Raw genomic sequence first — 20926 nt, 5'->3', positions numbered from 1 at the left:
TCAAATGTCCGAACAACGGCTTCGGTTCTGGCTGCGGGCTTCTCCGTACGTTCCCGGGGAGGGGGGTGGCGGGGGGAGGCTGCTTCCTCGCAACAGAAACGGGGCCGTGGAAGGCGGTGGTGGACTTCAAGGGCAGAAAAGACAAGACTGAGCGTTTCGGCACCGTGGCAGCACTTAACAAGGAGCCAGGGAGGATTCTGGAACTGAGAAATGTAAAAACTGGAATCCAGAATTTGATCATTAGACCTCACTGAAGAAGGACTTCATGAGCCAGAAGATAAATCAAATGACGTTTCCAGATGGAAATGACCGATGTTCTGGCCACTCGGGTGACGGTTTCTCACACCTGTTGTGGTTTACGCTTGTGGCTCCCTAATGACTAATGACCTCGAGTCCCTCTTCGTGGTTATTGGCCACGTGGAGATTTTTATCACGTGCCCATTCAGTCTTTGCTGGTTTAAAAACCTGGGTTGTCTTTTCTAGGAATGCTAATTTTTATTCGAGTTTAACGAGTCATAGATGGTGGGGCTGTCGCATAGATGAGACGAGCAAACGCAAACGTGGCCCGTGACGCACGCAGAGTAGGCGACGGCAGTTACCGCTACGGTGACTTTGGACCATTTCATTAGCGGCTCTCCACCCGCTCTGGGCTCTGCTCGGTTCCTCCCGGGCCCCCTTCAGGGCTCACTTCGGAAGCTACTCCCTTCGGGGTCCGTGATCCTACGGACCCACCCCGCCTCACGCGCCACACAGACCCGGCTGCGATGCTCACCGACGAGGTCCACGCGCCCCCCGTTGGAAACAGGAGGCCCCTGACGTCTTATTCTTCCTCGCCCGATTCAGTGCCGCGGACTTGCATCCGACACGCGAGACTTCACGTCAGCAGGTGCAGGCACGGCCACGTGGTCCCGTCTACTGCCGTTTCAGAGCAAGCGTGGCCGAGGACACAGCCCGACGCTAGGTCTTGACACTGAAGGCAGACGCCCAGGGCCAGCGAAGGATGGAGCCGGGGGACAGTCCACCCTCCCGTGAACAGACCAACGGCAGTTGGCGGGGAGGGGACGGGGACGGAGTTCCCGTGTCCTGCTCGGCATCGCCTCGAAGGTTCTGTATTCCGTTCCACGCAAGCAGGTGTGGGGTGTGTCAGATGAAGGCAGTCGGAGGACGTGGGGAGTCAGCCGAGGGTGCGCCTGACGGGGGCCCCGGCGCAGACAGCTCTCGTGGCCCCGCTGTGCGGCGGGCGCCGAGCAACTGTGGAAAATACAGAGGTGAACGCGACGGTCTTTCCGCAAGTACGTTCTTCTAGCGTCTTCTTGCAAAACAGCGGGCAGCGGGCCGTCACGCGAGCGCACGTCTCAGGGAGGAGTCTCCAGCCTCCACCGCTGATGCGCGGCACGGGCTCGGCAACGTCCGGGGTTCAGATAACGGACGGGAAAACGGAACAGCAAAACCAGCCAGGGCAAGTCGAGGTGTGCTTGTCGACAGCTCCTGACCGAAGAGGCTCTGGGGAACCACCGGCTGCTTTCTCCGTGCTTTGCGTCCCACCTCCCCTCTGGGGACACCGAGTTCAGAGATCACTGCTCCCGGTGGCCTCTCCCATTTCCACGCCGGCGGCATCGGCAGTCTGCTCCATCCGTCGTGCTCCGAGCGTGGCCCCGTCAGACCCTCCGTGCCGCACGACCGCGTTCCAGACGCCGCTGACCGTGGCGCCCTGCCCCACGCCACGTCGCGCTGAACCGGGGAGGGCGGCTCTCGCTCTGGCCACACTCGCTCCACGACGGGTCTGGGAAAGGGGCGCTCGCTGCAAGCGCGGGCATTTTTGGGCTCTCCCGCGTCCCTCACAGCGCCGTGCCTGCCGGTGGGGGGGGGGTGCTCCCCACGCCTGCCGGTGCCCAGCCCCCACTGGTGGCCAAGCACCCTGGTACAGGTCCTCCCTCTCTGACTCAGGGCCCCCAGTTCTTCCCGCCTGGCCCAGCTCACTGGTCTGACAAGCAGGGAGGAGAGCAAAGCTGGGGAGGCCAGGAGTCGTGGCTGCAGGCACGCAGGGCCAGACCACCCACTCTGCGCCCCTCAGCGGAACAGGTGGCCTTCCCGTCACCAAGGACTCGGTCTCCTCTCGGCGTCAGAACTGCCAGGAAACTAACTAAGACCAGGAAGGGCCCCGTGTGCCCGTCAGATTAACACGGATAAGGAGGAACGTTAATACAGGACGTCGCCAGAAGCGGAGACGCACCTGCATGCCTGACTCGACGCGCCCATGTTTAAGGAGCGCGAGTGCGTACGAGGAGATGAGCACAATGTCGCCGGAAACAGCGAAATCCCAGAATCCCTTGAGGGTGATCGGCAGGGGCAGGTCACAGCCGGCGGGGTTCCTCCTCCCTGTGGGACACACGCTGCCGTGCGAAGGAAGGAGGCCGGGCCGGACGCACAGAAATGGAGCCACGCGGGATAGGCTGAGCGAAGCCGCGGCTGTGGGTCAGGGCGTGCAATCCAAGCCCCTGGTACAAAACCGAAACCCGTGCCCCCCGTGTCTGTGCAGGCGTGGACGGTGTCCGGCCAGACGTGCGTGAGAGGCTGGCGCCTACGACCCGCTCCGTGACCCACACGGTCACACGCGTGCTGTCTCTTCTGAGGGCCTGACGTCCTCGAGATGACAGGTGGCGGGGCCTCCTGGTTCCCACCAGATGTCATCTCCTCAGACCAAAGGGAAAGAGGCCCCTGTCTGTCTGTCCCCGCAGGCCAGCTCGGTGGTAAGAACCTGGCATTTTGTAAAGATGTTCAGAAGAGTGGAAAGGCCCTGGGGGGGACAGAGGGGACCAGAATGATGAAGACGCAGGCTCGCGCATCGTTGGGGACCGAACGTGTGCGGCCCTGACCCCCAACATGACAGCGTTTGCAGGCGGGGCCTTCGGGGAGGTGATGGTCACGTGAGGTCCAGCAGGACTGGGGGCCTTTCCGGGAGAGACTCCATCTGGGCTCGCACAGAGGAGACGGTCAGAGAGGCCTCGGCTGGAACATACCTCGGCCGGCACCCTACTCTCACACTTCCGGGCCCCGGATCAGAAGAGAGTAATTGTCGTTTAAACCCCACTGTGGTGTTGTGCCGTGGCAGCCCGAGATGACCCTGTGTGTCGGGGACCTCAAGGACGGCGGCGGCCCCTCTAGGTGCACGCAGCTCGCCCATCCAACAAGCAAACAGGGAGATCCCCCTCGCCCTGTGCAGGGGGGTCGGGGGGGGGCACATCTTTCTGCCCCACTTGGAGAAAAATCCCCGGGGCAACAGGAAAGCTCCCCCTCATCTTCGCATTTGCTTTTTCCGTGCAAAACACCAGGGATCTCACCCACTCCGGGATGTCGGCATCGCGTGAGATGCGGGGAACCACCGACGCTGACCTCCTGATTTATGCGCAAAGGGGCTGGGGAGGGAGTTTTGGCCAAGCGTGCACGGTGGAACCCCAGCACCTCCCCCCGTGACGACAAGAGAAACTCCATCTGGAGAGCGCTGGGGTCGAGCCACACTTCAGTCACCCCCGCTGTGCCCCCTCGTCCTCGGCTCGGGGGGGTTTCTGAAGGCGCCTCCCTGGACCGCGCACGGGCCTCTTCTCCCCCCCCCCCCCCCCCCCCCCCCCCCCGGGCCCTGCCGACCTGCCTGGCAGGAGCAGCAGAGGTTCCAGAACGAAGTGCCCTCTGGCAGGGAGGGACCCCCTTCACACCATCCCGAACCTGGCGTGGATGTCAGTAACGGCGGCAGACCCCAGGCCAGGTCAGCGCCGCGGGGGACACGCACGGCCCCGGGATCCCGCCTTCTCGGAAGCAGCATGGAAGCAGCAGCATTTGGAGCAAATCCCCTGGACAGAAACTTGCCCCCGGTCCAACATCACCACTGGAAACCCAAACGGTTCGAGTCTGGCAACTCATCAGACCGACGTTTGTGAAGAAACACGTAGCGGGTGGCCACAGTCATGGAAGGGCTCCCAGTGCCCCGTGTGCCTCTAGAGCATCTCAGAATTCCCGGCAAGAGAGGCTCCTCTGCACGCGAAGCTGTTTTCAAAGGAGAGAAGGGGTTTACCAACTGCTAAGTAATTCTTGCGGTAAAAAAAACAAAAGCAAAAACAAAAAGAAACCCCAAATTCACCCAGAGACCCAGGTAGAGGTTAATGATTTTTTTTCCCGATAAAACACATGAGCACAGACGTCAGGATGAAGTATTTCCGAGGGCGCCCCTGCTCGCTGTGACTCAGTCGCGGCTGGCACCGGCCACAGACGGGAGCGGGGGGGAACCCGCGGGGCAGATTGCGACGGGGAGGGAGTCGGCGGGCCAGGCGGAGCTCGGCCGCGCCCCGGGGACGGCCGGGGTCCCCAGCTGCCCAGGCCGCGGTTCCGGCCGGCACCCGGCGTGAGAAGCAGCCACGTCCCCACCCCCACGTGAGGGAACGCCACAGGGGGATGTCGGGAAGCCCCTCGGACTCCGGAGCGCCCGCCTGCGGTCCTCCCGGCTGCGCACCGTTTCCACCGCCGGCGCCCCCTAGCGGAGGGTCTCACGTTGGCTGTGGCGCAAAGCAGCGCCCGGTGCAGATTGTAGCCAAACGGTGGTATTTTTTCGACGCGTTCTACAATGAGCTCTCCCTTTGCTGCATTTCTCAGAGTTGTCTCCCGTCAACGTTCTGGAAGGAAGGCCTGACCTCCTCCGCACAACTGCCTCCCCGCCGTCCCCCCGCCCCTCCGCCCCCAGCCCCTGCTCTCTCTCGAGTCGGCTCTCCATCGGGCTCACCCCGCTTCCCGGCCTCCCGAGGGCGGGGGAGGCAGGAATTTTAATTTTTTTAAAATTTTCGCCGCGTGAGGGAATGGAGAAAAATCTACGGCTGGTGCGGGAACGTTAGCCCCTCTGCAGAAGCACATCCTTTACGCAAGCCTTGCTTAGTCAAGAAAGTGTTCTCCGGGTTTCCAGGGCCCCCCAACTTTGTCACTTGAAGCAAGTTCTGCGTTCTCGTTGTGGTCACTCGAGTACGCCCGGACGAACGTGTTCCCCACCCGACACTGGCCTCGGTTTCTCACGAAGTGAAGTTCAATTTAGAAGTGGCCGGAGGAGGGGCGCCTGGAGGGGCGGGGGGGGGGGGGGGCTCAGTCGGCTCAGCGTCCGACTTTGGCTCAGGTCGTGGTCTCACGGTTCGTGAGCTCGAGCCCCACGTCTGGCTCTCCGCTGTGAGCGCAGAGCCCGCTTCAGATCCTCTGTGCCCCCTCTCTTGGTCCCCTCCCCCACTCCCGTGCTCTCAAAAACAAATGAACATTAGAAAGGAAAAAAAAACGAAACAAAACCGGAAAACAGAAGTTGCCAGAATGAAGACTCTACTCCCCCTGAACAGCGGGTCCAGTTACGGGGCACGTTCAGAGAACCCCGGGGGGTGCACGGAAGCATCTGTTAGCTGTTTGCTAAAAGCAACGCGGTGAACGATCACAGCGCTGCCATCCACATACAAGACGCTAGAATGGGCGGTGGGACAGACAGACGGAGGGAGAGAATCCCAGGCGGGCTCCGTGCTCGAACCCACGAACCGGGAGATGTGACCTGAGCCGGAATCAAGAGCCAGACGCTCAACCCGCTGAGCCAGCCAGGCGCCTTCACAGATGCACTTTGAACACGGGTACCTGGAGGCAGGCCTCCCGCACGGGCCGTGTCTCCGGGGACTTTTCAAGGACCGTGGTTGACGAGCCACGGCCCCAGGCAGGGCGGGGGTGCCACGGGGCGAGGCTGGCGGAGAGCAGGGGCGACCACGGCCAATTCCAGTTCAGGGTTCCATCCGGGACACGCGCAGGCGCACGCGCTTTCAAACCCCGGCAGCTCGAGTTTCCACAGTTTCGGGTGTTGCTAAGCAACCGAAGGAGCCAGGCCAAGGGCCCACGTGGGCTTTCCAGGCCGACCACGATCCTCGGCCCCAGTTCTCAGAACCGCTGATGAGCTACAGGGTGGGGGCGTTTCTCCGTCTCAAGTAACCGAGTCACTCCGGACAAATCAGATCTTTCCTTCCTTGTTTGCGTTTGTCGTTGGGTAACATGAAATGTCCAAATACCCATCGTGTTTATAAACATCATGACAACTAGAGGACTTTTTTGCTCCATGAATTTCCTTTTTTATCTTATTGGAAAAAAAAAAAAAAAGCTAACAGTCAAGGCCTGGGGGACACGTCCTCACCAGGCCCCGCACTCCACGTCAGCCACAGGTGGTCCCAGGACGTGGCTGTCACCAGCGTGCCGTGTCCAGCGGGCACAGCTCTCCTGCGTCTGCACGTGCTCCCTCCGGAGGACCCCGCTCGGCATTTCGGGACCGCGTGGTACTTCCGACGGCCGTGACCCCCTCCTGGGCCCGAGGGATGCAGACCCGTGGCCTCTGCTCTCAGTTTCCCCACCGCGTCACACCGCACAGCTCGAGAGGAGAGTCCGGCGCCCCCGTGGGATCCTGTGACGCTTCTCCGGTTGTGCCGACGACGGGTCTGGCGCCTCCTCGCAGCTCACGCCCCCCTGCGCTGCGACAGCTCGTAAGCGGCGGGCCCCACCTCTGTGTGTGCCGGTTCGCCCCACACGGGACCCAAGTCCGCAGGGCGGGAGCAAGGGCGGGGCCGGCTGTATGGACGCCCACCCGAGCCGACGGCCGTCGAGGGGCGAGGAGGGACGCCGTGGCCCACAGCACGTGCACTACACAGCAGCAAAACGGTGTGAGCGCCTTCCTCGGGGGCTGGGAGACCAGGAGGGAATATAGCAAATTAGAAGTGACTTAGAGAGGGGCGCCTGGGGGCTCGGTGGGTTGAGCGTCCCACGGCGACTCAGGTCATGATCTCGCAGTTGACGAGTTCGAGCCCCGCGTCGGGCTCTGTGCTGACGGCTCCGAACCCGGAACCTGCTTCGGATTCTGCGTCTCCCTCTCTCCCGGCCCCTCCCCGGCTCGCGCTCTGTCTCTGTCTCGAAAATAAACATTTAAAAAAGATTTTTTAGAAGTGACTTGTAGAGGGCCACCTAGGGGGCTCAGTTGGTTAAGGTCCAACTCTTGGTTTCAGCTCAGGCGTGATCTCAGGGTTCACGAGATTGAGCCCCGCGTCAGGGCGGCGCCCTCCCTGCGCCCCTCCCCTGCGTGCGCGTGCGCACATGAGTTCTTTCTCTCTCTCAAAATAAATGAATGAAAACTTACAAAAGAGAAAGAGGCAAATTATAGGAAGGCGACGGGGAAGATTTTCCTTGATGTTTCGGGGCAAACCAAGTGTCGAAGAAACCAGGAATCCAGCTTCCTCGAAAAAAAAAATTAAAAGGGGATTACCATACGGCGCGGAACTTCTACTCCCGGGCATATCCCCCAAAGAACCGAGAACAGGGTCTCGGACGGAGACTTGCACGCCCGTGTTCGCAGCGGCGTGACTCACAATAACCTACGTGTCCGTCGATGGGTGAATGGTGGACACAACACGGTCTCTCCGTGCAACAGAACGTTATCCACCCCTTAAAAGTAAGGACATCTGGACACCTGCTACAAGCTGGATGAACCTGGAGGACCTTATGCTGAGGTGAGCCAGACACAGAGGGGCAAACGCTGTAAGATCCCACTCATATGGGGTCCCCAGAGGAGCCGGACTCCTACAGAGCGGATGGGGGGAGGGGTGCGGGCTGGGGGAGGGGATCGGTGTTTAATGGGGGCCGGGTTCCAGTCTGGGAGGGCGGAAGGTTGGCTGGGACGGTCGCGCGGCAACGCGAATATACCCGATGCCCTAGAAACGTGCCCCACAAATGGTGAAGACGGTGAGTTTCACGTTAGGTGTATTTCACTACCATAAAAATAATGCATAAATAAAACGAGTCCAGGCAGAATCCTTCCTCTCAAGCCCCTATTCATCCAGCCTCTCCTGGCTATTGCGGGTTCAAAACCTGAAAGTCCAAAGCTCCCACGTAAGACCCACCCTGCTTTTTATGAGCCCTGCTCACGTGGCACCGTTAACGATCCTGGCAGAGGTTTCTGCTGTGTGGTCGGAAGACCACCTACGTTCAGCAGAGTCATCTGGGGGCCGATTTACAATGCAGATTCCTGGGCACGGCGCCAGGCTCTGAATCCATTTGGGGGCAGAGGGGTCCCAAATACTTGCACTTTAACAGGCCCTTCACGCGATCCTTGTGCCCACGTAAACCTGAGAACCGAGCAGGGGGCAGACCTGTCTTCTCCCCAGATGCCGTGGACTCCTTTCAGACTATGGATTCGCAGACCCCAACCCAGCCCCCCGAGGGAAGCCCGGAGCGGAAAAACGCGTTCCACGAGCCTATTCTGTAACATCTCAAGTCCCCAGATCTCCGCGCTCTTAACAACCTTTTACACACGGTGCTAATCTACAGGTGACCCCCAAACTTTCACTTATGGTGCGAGTTTACGAAAGCACTGAGGAGAGACCAATAAAGTCCCGCCCTCCCCCTTGACGGTGAGGCCACCCGGCCAGCTGGTGCAAAGCCGGAGCTCTAACAGCGGGTCACAATCCCCGCCGGGAGCGCTGGCGGCTCTCAGGCATCCACGGTGGCCCCGATCACAGCTCCCCGGTGGGGAGTTTGCTACCACACCGCGAAATGCGGACTTCCCCCGGCCCAGCGGTCACTCTCACCTGGTGTCCTGCCTGCGGGCGGAGGGCGCGGTGGGCGGCCCGCTGGGGGGACGGGTCAGCCACCTACCGTGAGCCCGGAGCACGCCAGCCACGCAGGCAGCTCCCTGAAGACATCCTCCTCCTCTCCTGTGAGGGACAGCCTGGGTCTCAGCCAGCGAGCCCTCCGGGTCCAACGGCAGCCTTGCGGGCGGCAAGGCCGGGCCGGGGGTGGGAAAGAGCTTCCCGGGTGGGCCGCAGCCACACGCCCCGGGTTGTGCTCCAGAAAGCAGTCTTCCCAGACGTCATCCTGCACACCAAGGAGAGAATCAGGGTGTATTCAAAACAGCCCCCTTCAGCAAGGGCCCCAAGAAAACTTTGAGAAAGCTTTGAGGGGGTTTGTAGTCTCCCCTTTTGTTCGACCGATAAACACTCTGGAACCCGCACAGGTGCCAGGGTGGGTGTGTGCTTGCCTGCCCGTGGGATGCGACAGATACGGAGGTATGTGACACAGGGCAGGTTTTATGGTAGGTGCACAGCAAAGCCCCAGAGGGCAGCAAGCTGTCTCCACCCTGAGAGAAGAGGCACAGGACCAGGGCTTTGAAGGATACGTAGGAGTTTGCTGGGCGCAAGAGTTCAAAGACTTGCTCTGACTCCTGTCTTGCAAGGAAGAATCTGGGACCTAAAGAGAGAAAAGAATGTGCCCAACTTGTGTTGGTGCTGAGATTGAAACTGGGAGCCGAGGGGCGCCTGGGGGGGCTCAGTCGGTTAAGCGTCCGACTCTTGGTCTTGGCTCAGGTCGTGATCTCACAGTTTTGGGAGGTCGAGCCCCACGTGGGGCTCTGTGCTGGCAGCCCTCCTCCTTCTCTGCCCCTCCCCTGCTTACGCTGTCTCTGGCTCTCTCAAAGTAAATAAATAAACTTTAAGGGGGGGGAATGACCCGCTGAGATCCAACGGCTGTGTGCCCTCGGGAGCTTTGCGGGGGGGCGGTCTTCAGAGGTGAGACCAGCGGACACGTGTCCCCTTGCTACTGTGGGGAAGATGGGCTCTCAGCGCGAGTCCCAGACGCACGCACCGTTTACTAACTCCCTGCCCCATGTGGACCCGAGCCCGCAGAGGCTGGCGGCTCAGAGCAGGGCTGATAAAGAGCGAGGCTGGTGACCTGGTCTCTGCTCTGGGGCTGCAGTTCCGGGGGGGCAAGAGTCAGGGACCAGACAGACATCCTCTGCCAAGGGACAGACCCCAGCCCCGCAAACAAGGGGAGGATTGGATGGCCGTGGTCGGCTCCACGGAAACGGACACGGCGAGGCCCCCACGTGCCCCGTGACCGCGGGTGAGACGGGTCCTTCATCACGGCTGCGCTTTGCCACGCGAGGCCCCGTCCTCGCAGGCTCCGGGGAGCACGCCGTGGACAGCTCCGGGGCCGTGACACATTCACCCCGGCACCCCCGATGCCCAGGGACACTCTACACACAGCTGGTCCGCTGACCCTACCCTGGGACTGCCCGTTTGTCCCTCCGGCCCCTCCGGCCCTCCCATCCCGGCTGTTCCGTGAACTCCCCGCTCCCTCGTTGTTGCCTGAAAAGCTGCCGGAGGAGGCCCCGGGCCTCCGCGTGACCCCTTTTCTCGCCGGCAAAGCTGTCCCTCGGGCTGCAGGCCTCCCCGGTCCCGTCCCGGGATGTCGTGTCCTCCGCAAGATGACAGCCGGAGAGCTGCGCCTGCCCAGGGGGTGAGATGCCTCCCTCCTGTCCTGCTTCTGGCCCAAGGGGCCAGGTTCTTCCCCAGGGGGCCCTGAAAACCACATGGGCACCAGAGGCGGGTGGCAGAGGCCTCCCCACACCCAGGCCTGCCGCCGCCAGGGGGTGCACACACACGCACACATGCACGGGCACACTCGACCAGGGGGTCCTGGTGGGGGGTGCAGCGCCAGTGATGAACAAGGCCCGGGAGCCGTAGGATGAAGAGGTGGTGACGGCTCAGAGAGAGAGAGAGAGAGCAGGGAAGGGGCAGAGAGAGAGGGAGACCCAGAATCCGAAGCAGGCTCCAGGCTGCGAGCTGTCAGCACAGAGCCCGACGCGGGGCTCGAACCCACGCACCGTGAGATCACGACCTGAGCCAAAGTCGAGGCCCAACTGACTGAGCCCCCCAGGAGCCCCCCAAACCACATTTTTAATCTTAAAAAGGTAACAGAGGCGTGTAATGACCCGAAACTGCTGCCCCTTCCACGGGTCACCTCCTCATTTTGGGTTAAACGGAAGGCCAGAGCTCTGCTCTCTCGTCGGGACGCAGGGGCTTTGCTGGGCCGCACGGGCACTCGGAGGAGGACCCAGAAAACGCAGATCGTGAAGAATCTTTCGTTCGAAGGCAAAAGTTAACCTCAGACCATCCCAGTGTGGCACGCTGAATCTCTCACACATCCGTCCTTGAGAACGGGGACAGAAAAGTGTGGCGAACTTTCATCGCGAGGCGCAGACGGTGACCGCAACTGGAGGGGCACGATCGATTTCGTTCCCCTCGTCGGACACGGGCAGCTGGCATTAACCGCGAGAGACCCTTTGTCCTGTCACCTGTCACTGCCTGCAGACGGGACATCGGAGGGGTGGGGGGACACCCAGCAAACACTCGGTAGTATTTTATTCTACTGAACGGCCCCTCGTGGCAACACCGTGCACGGCCACTTAAGTCAGACACACCTGAGCAGCAAGCAGACGGCACAGCTCCGCGGGGACAAGACCCCACCCTGGGCCACCCCTGAGAGCACCAGGTGCCCCGGCCCAGGGCAGCTCTGGGGCCCGGACCATCCATCTCCCACCCTCTCTTACTTCCAAACCACCGCCCCGGCCAGATTCAGGGGTTCGCAATCCTTTCGGGAGTACACAAAAATCAACCTATGGAAGCAACGCTCGTACAGTCATACTAAAGTGTACATGACTCACAGCAGACTCTTCTGAGCCCAACACACAGTCTGGGCTTCTTTCCATGAAAGCCTTCAAGTGACTCCAACATTTTGGCTCCTCCCCCCCTTCTCCTCCCCCTTTGTTCTTTGCTCCCACTTTGTACTGAACTGTCCCCGCTTCCCATCCCCCCACTTCCTGTCCCCCGCTTTGCTTCCGCTCCTGCCACGCACCCCAGCCCCTCTGGCTCCCGGTGCCCTTCGCCCCCACAGGCTGGGCCGGGCGCTCCCCTCGGCTGCGCCTCTGCCCTACCCCACGTCCCCTCCTGGGTGTAACCGCCTTTCTGTGCATCCGTCTCCCCGAGAGCACTGGTTCTGCTCCCGGCCCTCGGCCGACTCTGCGGCACCGGGCACACCGCTGGCCCTCGGTAAACGTGACGGGAAGAGGGAGGCAGGGGGGCCCGGAGGCCGGGGGCCAGATGCTATCGGAGGCTTTGGGAGAGTAAAGGCAGTTAACATACACACAGAAACGGCGGCAGGTCCTTGCCCTGGTGGGGACCGAAATTGCGTCACGGTCCCTGAACCGTGCACGCAGAGGGTGTGGGTCGCCGGCCAGCCAGCGCCGGTAGCTGGGTGCAGGGATGACGCCGGGGCCATCGGGGAGGGCGGGGCTCAGACGGCCTCGGCCCCCCCCCCCTCCCAGCTCTTGGCAGCTCGGTGGGGCGGGCGGGCCCACCCACCTTGGAACATGTTTATACCATAGAATAAACAGAGATTTTCCTGATCGAAGACCGCCCCGGGCCTGGAGATGGTTACCAGGAGCCTCTTCCCCCCCTGAGGCCACGCCGGGCACTGGAGGGTGGCCCTGGCCGAGCCTAGCACACGTTCCAGCGCAGACATCAGCATACTCTGGAAGGGAACAAAACTTCACTCCCTCGGGGCAGGTGGCTCCCCACTTGAAGCATTAATCCAGACCCCAGCCGGTGGGAGTCAGAGCTCACACCCCCTCCCCAGGCTGGGTCTATACCGCAGGCACAGGATCAATCCCGCAGACAGCCCCGCGAGGCTAATGTTAGGACCCCCCCCCCCCCCACCTTACAAATGGGGTTGGGGGGGGGGACAGGTGGAGGCCTGGCCTGGTGACACCTGCCAGAGGTCACGTGCCATCCGGTGGGGGAGCAGAGACACGAAGGCACTCCGGGGACCGCGGATCCTGCTCTAGGTCACGAGGTGACCCGCCCAGTGAGGCTGGCTGACGGAGAAACGGTCTGGGGGCAGATCGCCATCAGTAACGAGTAGCGCACGGAGCACAGCAGGGCCTGGCACAGGGTCGGTGCGGTCAGCGTGGGGGGGCTGGGGGGCCCACGTGGAAGACACTGCCCTCCACACAAAGGGGGCGTTGTCGTTAACAGTGGGTCCCGATCTCGTGATCCCTAAGCCCTCGGGCCTCCTGGGGATGGAATCCGGTCACTGCCACGCGTTTCCCCCGCACATCCTGGGAAGCCGGCCCTGCCACCCTCCCTGGGGAGGGAGAGGGACGGGACAGCAGTGTGGCACGCGGCAGGGGCAGGCAGCCCCGGGCGGCCCGTGGCTTCAGCTCTGTACCGTGGACGCGCAGGGAACCCTGCCTAGCGCGTGGTGAGCGTTCAGTCGGGGGGAGACGCTCTCAAGAGCGCTCAGACCGAACGAAGACTGGCTTCCGACCCTCAGCCCGCACTGTGCGTGCTCAGCAATGGCCCACGGTGCCCTCCCACCGTCTCCCCGTGGCGTCTCGGGATAGCCCACGGGGAGGCCGGGCTGCCGGGACCCCGACGGCCGAGGCAGGGGACGGGCCAGGGCCAGGGACAAGGCAACATCCCTCAGCCCCGGCCGAAGCCGTCCCCCTAGACCCCCTCCCTTGGCCCTGGGGCTCGAGGTGGCTGACCTCTTCCCCCAGACCCCATTTGCATTTCTTCTGGAACCATCTCCTCGGTGCCGGGCCCGTTGGGGGTCGTGTCCGTATTATCTACAGAAGACCCGGCCTGAGAGTGCGCGTCGGTCTGTATGAACTTCTTGCCGCTCCTGTGACGGACGAGCACCCGCTTTCCTGCTTAAAGCAGCTGGGCGTGTTCTCCTCCGTCTGGGGGGCCGAAGTCTGGCAGGGGGCTCAGGGGGCTCAGATCCGGGGGCGGGCAGGGCTGGCTCCTCGCGGACGCTCCTGCCCCTCCACAGCTTCTAGAGAAGCACCCCCCCCCCCGAATTCTGGGGCTTATGCCCCGTGCCGGCCTGACCTCTGCTTCTGTCACGTCTTCTCCACCCCCTCTCACAAGGGCCTTGTGGTGACACGGGGCCCCCGACAGCCCGGCCCCAGGGCTCGGACGTCTGTGGGCCGACACGCGTCTGCCGTGCTGTCGTCACACAGCGTGAGGGTTTTCTCCCCGCCGCACCTGCCGGCCGGCTTGGGTTCTCATGGTGGGGGTGGGGGTGGGGTCTCACGCAGCCACCAGATGCATCGGTCTCGTCCTGCACGGATTTAGCGCTTGGGGGAGGGAGTCTTTGCCCAGCCAGAATTACGAAAATATTTTACTTGTCTTCTGACACTTTTTGTTTTGACATTTAGCTGCACGATCCGTGCAGAATTCAGCTTGTGCGTGAGGAAGGGCTCTAAATCATTCTCTTCCAAGTGGTGGATTAACCACACCCACGGTCCTGTACGACGATCCCTTCCTCCGAAGCGTTACTGATCCTAAATGAAACTCTGCGTCCACTTCTTAAAACCCACTTAGCGGTTTCTGCGCCGTGCTCCTTCATTAGCCTGGCTTTGGAGTAGATTTTGAGATGCAGGAGGGCAAGGCCTTGACTTTTCCTCAATTTCTTCGATGCTGCCTCTCGCGCCGTGTGTCCCACGAGCTGCCCTGGGCTTCCCCGCGGCACCCGGCACCTCTCGCCTGTGGGGGCTCCTTGGACCCGACTGCCAGCCGGTGTTGTTAGGGTCCCCGTGGAGCACAGCCAGCACGTTTCCTATTTCAACAGGCCCATCTCTCCTGTAAATAAGTTCCACCTGCTCCATTCCACATCGGTTAAGCTTCTGACTGTAACTCGGGTCAGGATCTCACGGTTCGTGGGTTTGAGCCCCGCGTCGGGCTCTGTGCTGACAGCTCGGAGCCTGGAGCCTGTTTCGGATTCTGTGTCTCCCTCTCTCTCTGGCCCTCCCTGCTTGTGCTCTGTCTGTCTCTGTGTCTCTCTCAAAAATAAGTAAACATTAAAAAAATTAAAATTTCCTAATTTTAGGGACACCTGGGTGGCTCAGTCAGTTGAGCCTCTGACTCTTGATTTTGGCTCAGGTCATGATCCCAGGGCAGTGGGATCCAGCCCTGTCGGGCTCCACGTGGAGCCTGCTTGGGATTCTCTCTCCCTCTCTGCCTCTCTCCCCTACTCATGCTTGCACACACACTCTCTCTCTCTAAAAAAAAAAAAAAAATCCTAGCTTTATTTATTATTTTTTTAATCTTTATTTATTTTTGAGAGAGAGACAGCGTGTGCGCAGGGGAGGGGCAGAGAGAGGGGGAGACACAGAATTCCAAGCAGGCTCCAGGCTCCGAGCTGTCATCACAGAGCCTGACGTGGGGCTCGAACTCATGGACTGCAAGATCATGACCTGAGCCGAAGTGTCAGACGCTCCACCGACTGAGCCACACAGGCGCCCCCAAAAATCCCAACTTGGAACCAACACATCTATTCCACTCTGTTCTCTCATTTCTAGCTGACAGAGTGCCGATTCTCGGTTGGCTTATTACTCCTCAAGAAAGCTCATTCTTAATGTGGTTTTTCACAGCGTCCTCATCGCGGGTAGGAGTCGTTTTTTCCTGGGAGCCTCCCAGGGATCCTGGGAAACAGAAAATGTATTTGGGTTTACCAGCTCCTTGGGTTGTGGCCTCTGTTTTATGTGAATTCTCATCCTTGTGACTTTGTGCCGTGTAGACCGCATCCGTGGTCACCAGACCCACGGACAGTGAAGATTCGGCGCCTCCACTTAAATCCCTGGACACAAAGCAAGTCTCTTCATCCCTTCCCTGGGCCAAGGGGCAAAGTGGGCAGCTTCCTGGGGCTCTGAGCCTCAGGGGAAGGCTCCAGTCCAGGCCCCACGCAGCCATCCTCAGGGGCGCACGGAGCTGCCTGTGCGTGGATGCCCCCAGCTCCTTGTCTCCGGGCTCAGGACAAGGCTCGATGCGCGCCCGACCCTCAGGCCCTCTTACCCTAATTCACCGGCAGCAATCTGAGCACACAGCAAGGATCGTCCTCTGCGCTGTGATTTTGTGCATTTTGGTATGTTAATACCATTTAATCCCCTTGATAAGGGGGAAAAAAAACCAGACCGAGGGGCAGGCTGGCTGAGCAGCTGCCCGGGAACCCGCTCAAATGGGCGATCGGGCGGGTCGCACAGGCCTCTGCGCCCTGGGAAGTCTCGAGGTGCAAACTGGCCGCACGCGGGGGCGCCCGCGCCGTCTGTCGGGCAGCCGGGCACTCCTGCCAGGGAGGCACGGTTTACTTATCTGCACCGTCAACCCTCTGACAGGAAACCCAGGACGCTGTGTGGTTGAGGAAGCTGCCAAATGAAACTGACAAGAAAATAAGGGCGCGAGCTTCAGGTTTTTTCCGGAACAACAAGTCTGCTTCCGCCTGAGAGGGTTAACTAGAAAGTGGATTCGTTCCACTGCGGGTGGGAAACCAGCTCTCGGCTCTCAAGGGATGCCGGACAAGGCCTCTGTAGCTGTCCTTTAGAGTGGACCCCTCTGGCCCCAGGACCCAGGGGGCATCGTCCCCTTTGCGGGTGGGGAGATTGAGGCTGGCAGAGAACATCCACTTGCCCAGGAGGCCGCGCAGCTGATGGGTGTCCACAGGGGTCTTTGTGGCAGCAATCCAGGGCTGTCCACCCTCCAGGAGAGCCCGCTGGAGCCGTCTTGGCACACAGGGTCTCCTGAGGGACCCGGAGTCAGCTCGCAGTCCCCGACCTCAGGCAGATTCTGGTCAACCGCTTCCCTACCGACAAGCCTTCCGGCGCCTGCGACCAGCCGTCCACAGTCCTTCCCGAAGGGACTCGGGATCTCACACAACCTCCGGTCTGTGTGGTTCTGCTCTTGGCTCGGCACAGACGAGCCCTCCCCGGCCCGGAGACCCAGCTGGAGGGGGGCGGGAGGGGCGCGCGGCACCGACCTGCAGGGAGACGGGGCCTCCACCCCCCGCCGGCTCCCAACCTGTTTTCCACCCAGCCGCGTGCGGGGCCCGCCGGGGACACGGCCTCACGCCGTGGCCCGCGTCACCCCGGGGCCCCGGGACGTCCGCGCACCTTGGGAATGCTTGGCTTTACTGCCGCTATTAGAGTCCGTGAAACGAAAACCAGAGAATGAGGAGGACGTCTGTGCCCGAGGGTGAGGGTGAGGCTGGGTGCAGGGTGCCGGGGGCAGGGGGGCAGGGGGGTGCTGCAGACGACCAGGGGCTGCCCGTCGGCGTCTCCTGGCCGCAGGAGGCCCCAGTCGACACAGCCACGTGCACCACATCCCGCCAACCACACTTTCTGGGGTCTTGCAGTCAGGGCGTGGACGTCTTGGGGGCCCTTACTCAGCCGACCACAACTCGGCCGGATCCGTGTCCCTTTGCTCTCAAGGTCCCGGCACCAGACCAGCATTCTGCTGAGCAGCTGCGTCATCAGGAAAAGCCGTCCTAGCTGTTGGGGACAAGTAGGGGCGGGGGGACTGGCCCCCAGCCCTGCGGACAGCCAGCGCTGGGCCGTGATGGATCCTGTCCGACGATAGCCTCCGCAGGAGTGAATGCCTCCAGCCATGTCACCAGCCTCAAGCCCTTCCTGGCAGATGACAACCGAGTGGGCTGGAGCCCCAGACGTGGTATAAGGGAACAAAGCAGACGGACAGCGTGCGCTGCACATATGGACTCGGGGTAAGGAGGCCTCGGGAGGTGAAAGAGTGGTGAGGGGTGGGGAGCCATCAGGAGGTGAAGGAGTGGTGAGGGGTGGGGAGCCATCAGGGGGTGAAGGAGGGGTGAGGGGTGAGGAGCCATCAGGAGGTGAAGGAGGGGTGAGGGGTGAGGAGCTGTTGGGAGGTGAAGGAGGGGTGAGGGGTGAGGAGTCAAGAGGCCTCAAGAGGTGAAGGAGGGGTAAGGAGGATTCAGGAGGGGAAGGAGGGGTGAGGGGTGAGGAGCCGTCAGGAGGTGAAGGAGGGGTGAGGAGGCCTCGGGAGGTGAAAGAGTGGTGAGGGGTGGGGAGCCATCAGGAGGTGAAGGAGGGGTGAGGGGTGGGGAGCCATCAGGGGGTGAAGGAGGGGTGAGGGGTGAGGAGCCATCAGGAGGTGAAGGAGGGGTGAGGGGTGAGGAGCCATCGGGAGGTGAAGGAGGGGTGAGGGGTGAGGAGCCGTTGGGAGGTGAAGGAGGGGTGAGGGGTGAGGAGCCGTTGGGAGGTGAAGGAGGGGTGAGGGGTAAGGAGGCCTCAGGAGGTGAAGGAGGGGTGAGGGGTGAGGAGGCCTCGAGAGGTGAAGGAGGGGTGAGGAAGCCTCAGGAGGTGAACGAGGGGTGAGGAGCCATCGGGAGGTGAAGGAGGGGTGAGGACTGAGGAGGCTTCAGGAGGTGAAGGAGGGGTGAGGGGTGAGGAGCCATCGGGAGGTGAAGGAGGGGTGAGGACTGAGGAGCCGTTGGGAGGTGACGAGTGAGGAGGCCTCGAGAGGTGAAGGAGGGGTGAGGAGGATTCAGGAGGAGAAGGAGGGATGAGGGGTGAGGAGCTGTTGGGAGGTGAAGGAGGGGTGAGGGGTAAAGAGGCCTCGAGAGGTGAAGGAGGGGTGAGGAGGATTCAGGAGGAGAAGGAGGGGTGAGGGGTGAGGAGCCGTTGGGAGGTGAAGGAAGGGTGACGAGTGAGGAGGCCTCGAGAGGTGAAGGAGGGGTGAGGAGGATTCAGGAGGAGAAGGAGGGGTGAGGGGTGAGGAGCTGTTGGGAGGTGAAGGAGGGGTGAGGGGTAAAGAGGCCTCGAGAGGTGAAGGAGGGGTGAGGAGGATTCAGGAGGAGAAGGAGGGATGAGGGGTGAGGAGCCATCGGGAGATGAAGGAGGGGTGAAGGGTGAGGAGCCGTCAGGAGGTGAAGGAGGGGTGAGTAGGGTCATGCACCACCCCAGGCCAGCAGCCACCCGCCCTGGCGCTTGGGGAGCACGGAGGACAGGAAAGCAGCTACGAGTCCTGACTGACGGCCGATGACAAGCCCCAGAGAGGGGCCACGTCCTGAGTGGACGGCACCCGGTGGCACGGCCCTGTGACAGGCCGGACCCTCGCGCAGCAGACTTTAAGTGTCACTTGGGAATCCGTCCCAACTTCCAAAGGCTCCTGACTCTGTGGGCCCCTCTAGGAACTTACCCCAGGGAATTTAAGGGACATCTGTGCAAAGACGGTAAGTGGCGACGCTCATTGAAAAGGAAAAGCCCGCGTCACCGAACCCACAGGGAGGGATTACCGAAGCATCGGGGCAGTGCGCACCCCCTCCCTCCGTACTCCTGGGACCTGAACCCTGGGGTGGGCAGGTCAGCCCCCTCAGTGCTGACAGAATGGACACATGGCGGGGGCGGGGGGGGGGGGTCCCTAGACGCGGGGCCTCCCGCCAGGACCCGTTTCGGGCACCGGCCGCACCCCCGCGGCTCAGGGCGCACTGTGTCTCCGCTGCCTCTCGCCGGGGCCGCCGGGAGGGCTCCCTAGTCTCCCTGCGCCAGAGAACGTTGGGCTTGCAGACCGCACGGTCACTCTTGTCAAGGACACTCATCGAGTTTCCATTCCAGACGTTTCCACTTTGTCCCGAAATTCAAACCCACCCTCGCAAGATAAATATCTGTCACCGCGGAGAACATCCCGAAGAAGGAGATACAGATGCTTAAAACGGTTCCCAAAACACTCCGACACGGATCCGGAGCTGACCCCGCAGACAGGTGACACCGGACGGCCCCGTCTTAGGTGGCGCCGGAAAGAACAGGAGCACTGCTAGGGAGACGTCACGTGGCGTGCTGCAAGGCTGGGGCGGACGGGAGGGCGCCCAGGGCCGCGTGGCCCACCTGATCCCGTCTGACCACCGGCGGAGCCCGAGACAGCCAGCGCTCGGCAGGTCTGCTCTCTGGCTCACGCCTAAGGTCAAGGGGGGGTGGGGGCAGAGGACGGGGGGGTCGCGGTGTCCTGGGGCTCCTGCCGCAAAGGGCCACGGACTGAGTAACCGGAAGCCACGCAAATGGATTGTCTCCGTCCGGAGGGCAGAGGTCAGGCACGGCCCCAGCCTCATGGAGCCAAGATCAAGGAGTGGGTAGGCTGGCTCCCTCTGGAGGCTCCAGGGAGGGGCTGTTTTCTTGCCTGTCCCGGGTTCCAGAGGTGCCGCGGCCTTGGCCCCCGGCCCCTCCCTCCGTGTTCACAGCCTCGGCCTCTTCCAGCCTGTGACCCCTTCTCCCAGGATCTCCTCTCCTCTCGGAACCCCCGTGTCCCCCGTGTGAGGACCCTGTGAGGACACCGGGCCCACCCAGATCATCCGTGACCGCCTCCCCGTCCCCGGGTCCTTGATCACAGCCGTGAAGACCGTCAGGCCGCGTGAGGTCACACAGCCGCAGACTCTGGGGGTCAGGACGTGGGCGTCTTCGGGGGGACGCCATTCTGCCAGCCACAGGAGCAGGACCTCCCAAGTACGGACACGTCACTGCCTCGGAGCTGCGCAAAGCGGGCCAGGCAGGTGCCGGTGCTGCATCCCCCAGGCGAGCAGCATGGAGGTGGTGGCCATGGAGGCCGCGGGCCCCGCGAGTGAAGGCTGGAGGGGGCGGAGGCCAGGGCGCTCGAGGACGGAGAGACCCCAGCCCTGCACACCCTCTCGGCTCTGATCTCTGAGCAGAAGCGGCTGGCGGGCCACGGGTCCTGTGCCGTCGTCACGAGGGAGCGCGAGCCGGCTGAAGTCACCGCAAGGCTGGGCGCAGATGGTAATTTCCAAAACGTGTGGCTGCGAGGGACTAAAGCCGCGGGACTGCAGGCCATGATGCAAAACAGACAGGGAGGCTGGGGTGTCCCCCCACCCCGACGGTCCTGCGGGGCGGAGAGCAAGTACCACTGTCCTCAGCGCCCCTGACGACAGAGGGACAGCCCCAGGCCACCCCCAGGAGGTCACGGGGCATCCTGACCCAGGGGGTGTGTCTGGGGGTAAGCGTGCTCCTGGCCATCAGCAGTGGGTGGACGGGACAACGACTGTCCGGCGTTCTCTCCTGGAGGCAGTGCGCGCCGACGCCCCCGGAGACACCCCGGGGAACAGGTCTGCAGGGACACGCGCTGGCCCACCTGACCTCAGTGACTTCAGTTCCCCGGCCGCCTGAGGGGCTCCCGGGCGGAGGGGCCTCCGGTGCATTTTCCCAGTTGCAGAAACGTGCACTCACACTTCTTCC

General features: G+C 62.2%; 1 protein-coding gene across 10 annotated transcripts in view; it reads right to left on the bottom strand.

The window, feature by feature from the left end:
- Positions 1-20926, bottom strand: part of BANP (BTG3 associated nuclear protein) — a 304623-nt gene that overhangs the window by 128972 nt on the left and 154725 nt on the right. For 9 of the 10 annotated variants that reach the window (XM_045045585.1, XM_045045583.1, XM_045045586.1 and 6 more), the window contains one exon: positions 8668-8913. The exons of the other annotated variant lie outside the window; for it this stretch is intronic. In XM_045045585.1, coding sequence (XP_044901520.1) covers positions 8683-8913 — 231 coding nt within the window. In that variant the 3' untranslated portion in view covers positions 8668-8682. Of the gene's footprint in view, positions 1-8667; positions 8914-20926 lie in introns of those variants that run through there. 10 annotated transcript variants of the gene reach the window in all.

Source organism: Felis catus, chromosome E2 (genome assembly GCF_018350175.1).
Source record: "Felis catus isolate Fca126 chromosome E2, F.catus_Fca126_mat1.0, whole genome shotgun sequence".
NCBI classification, from domain to species: Eukaryota; Metazoa; Chordata; class Mammalia; order Carnivora; family Felidae; genus Felis; species Felis catus.
The sequence above is the reverse complement of the archived record's forward strand: the minus strand, read 5'-3'. Positions and strand labels throughout refer to the sequence as shown.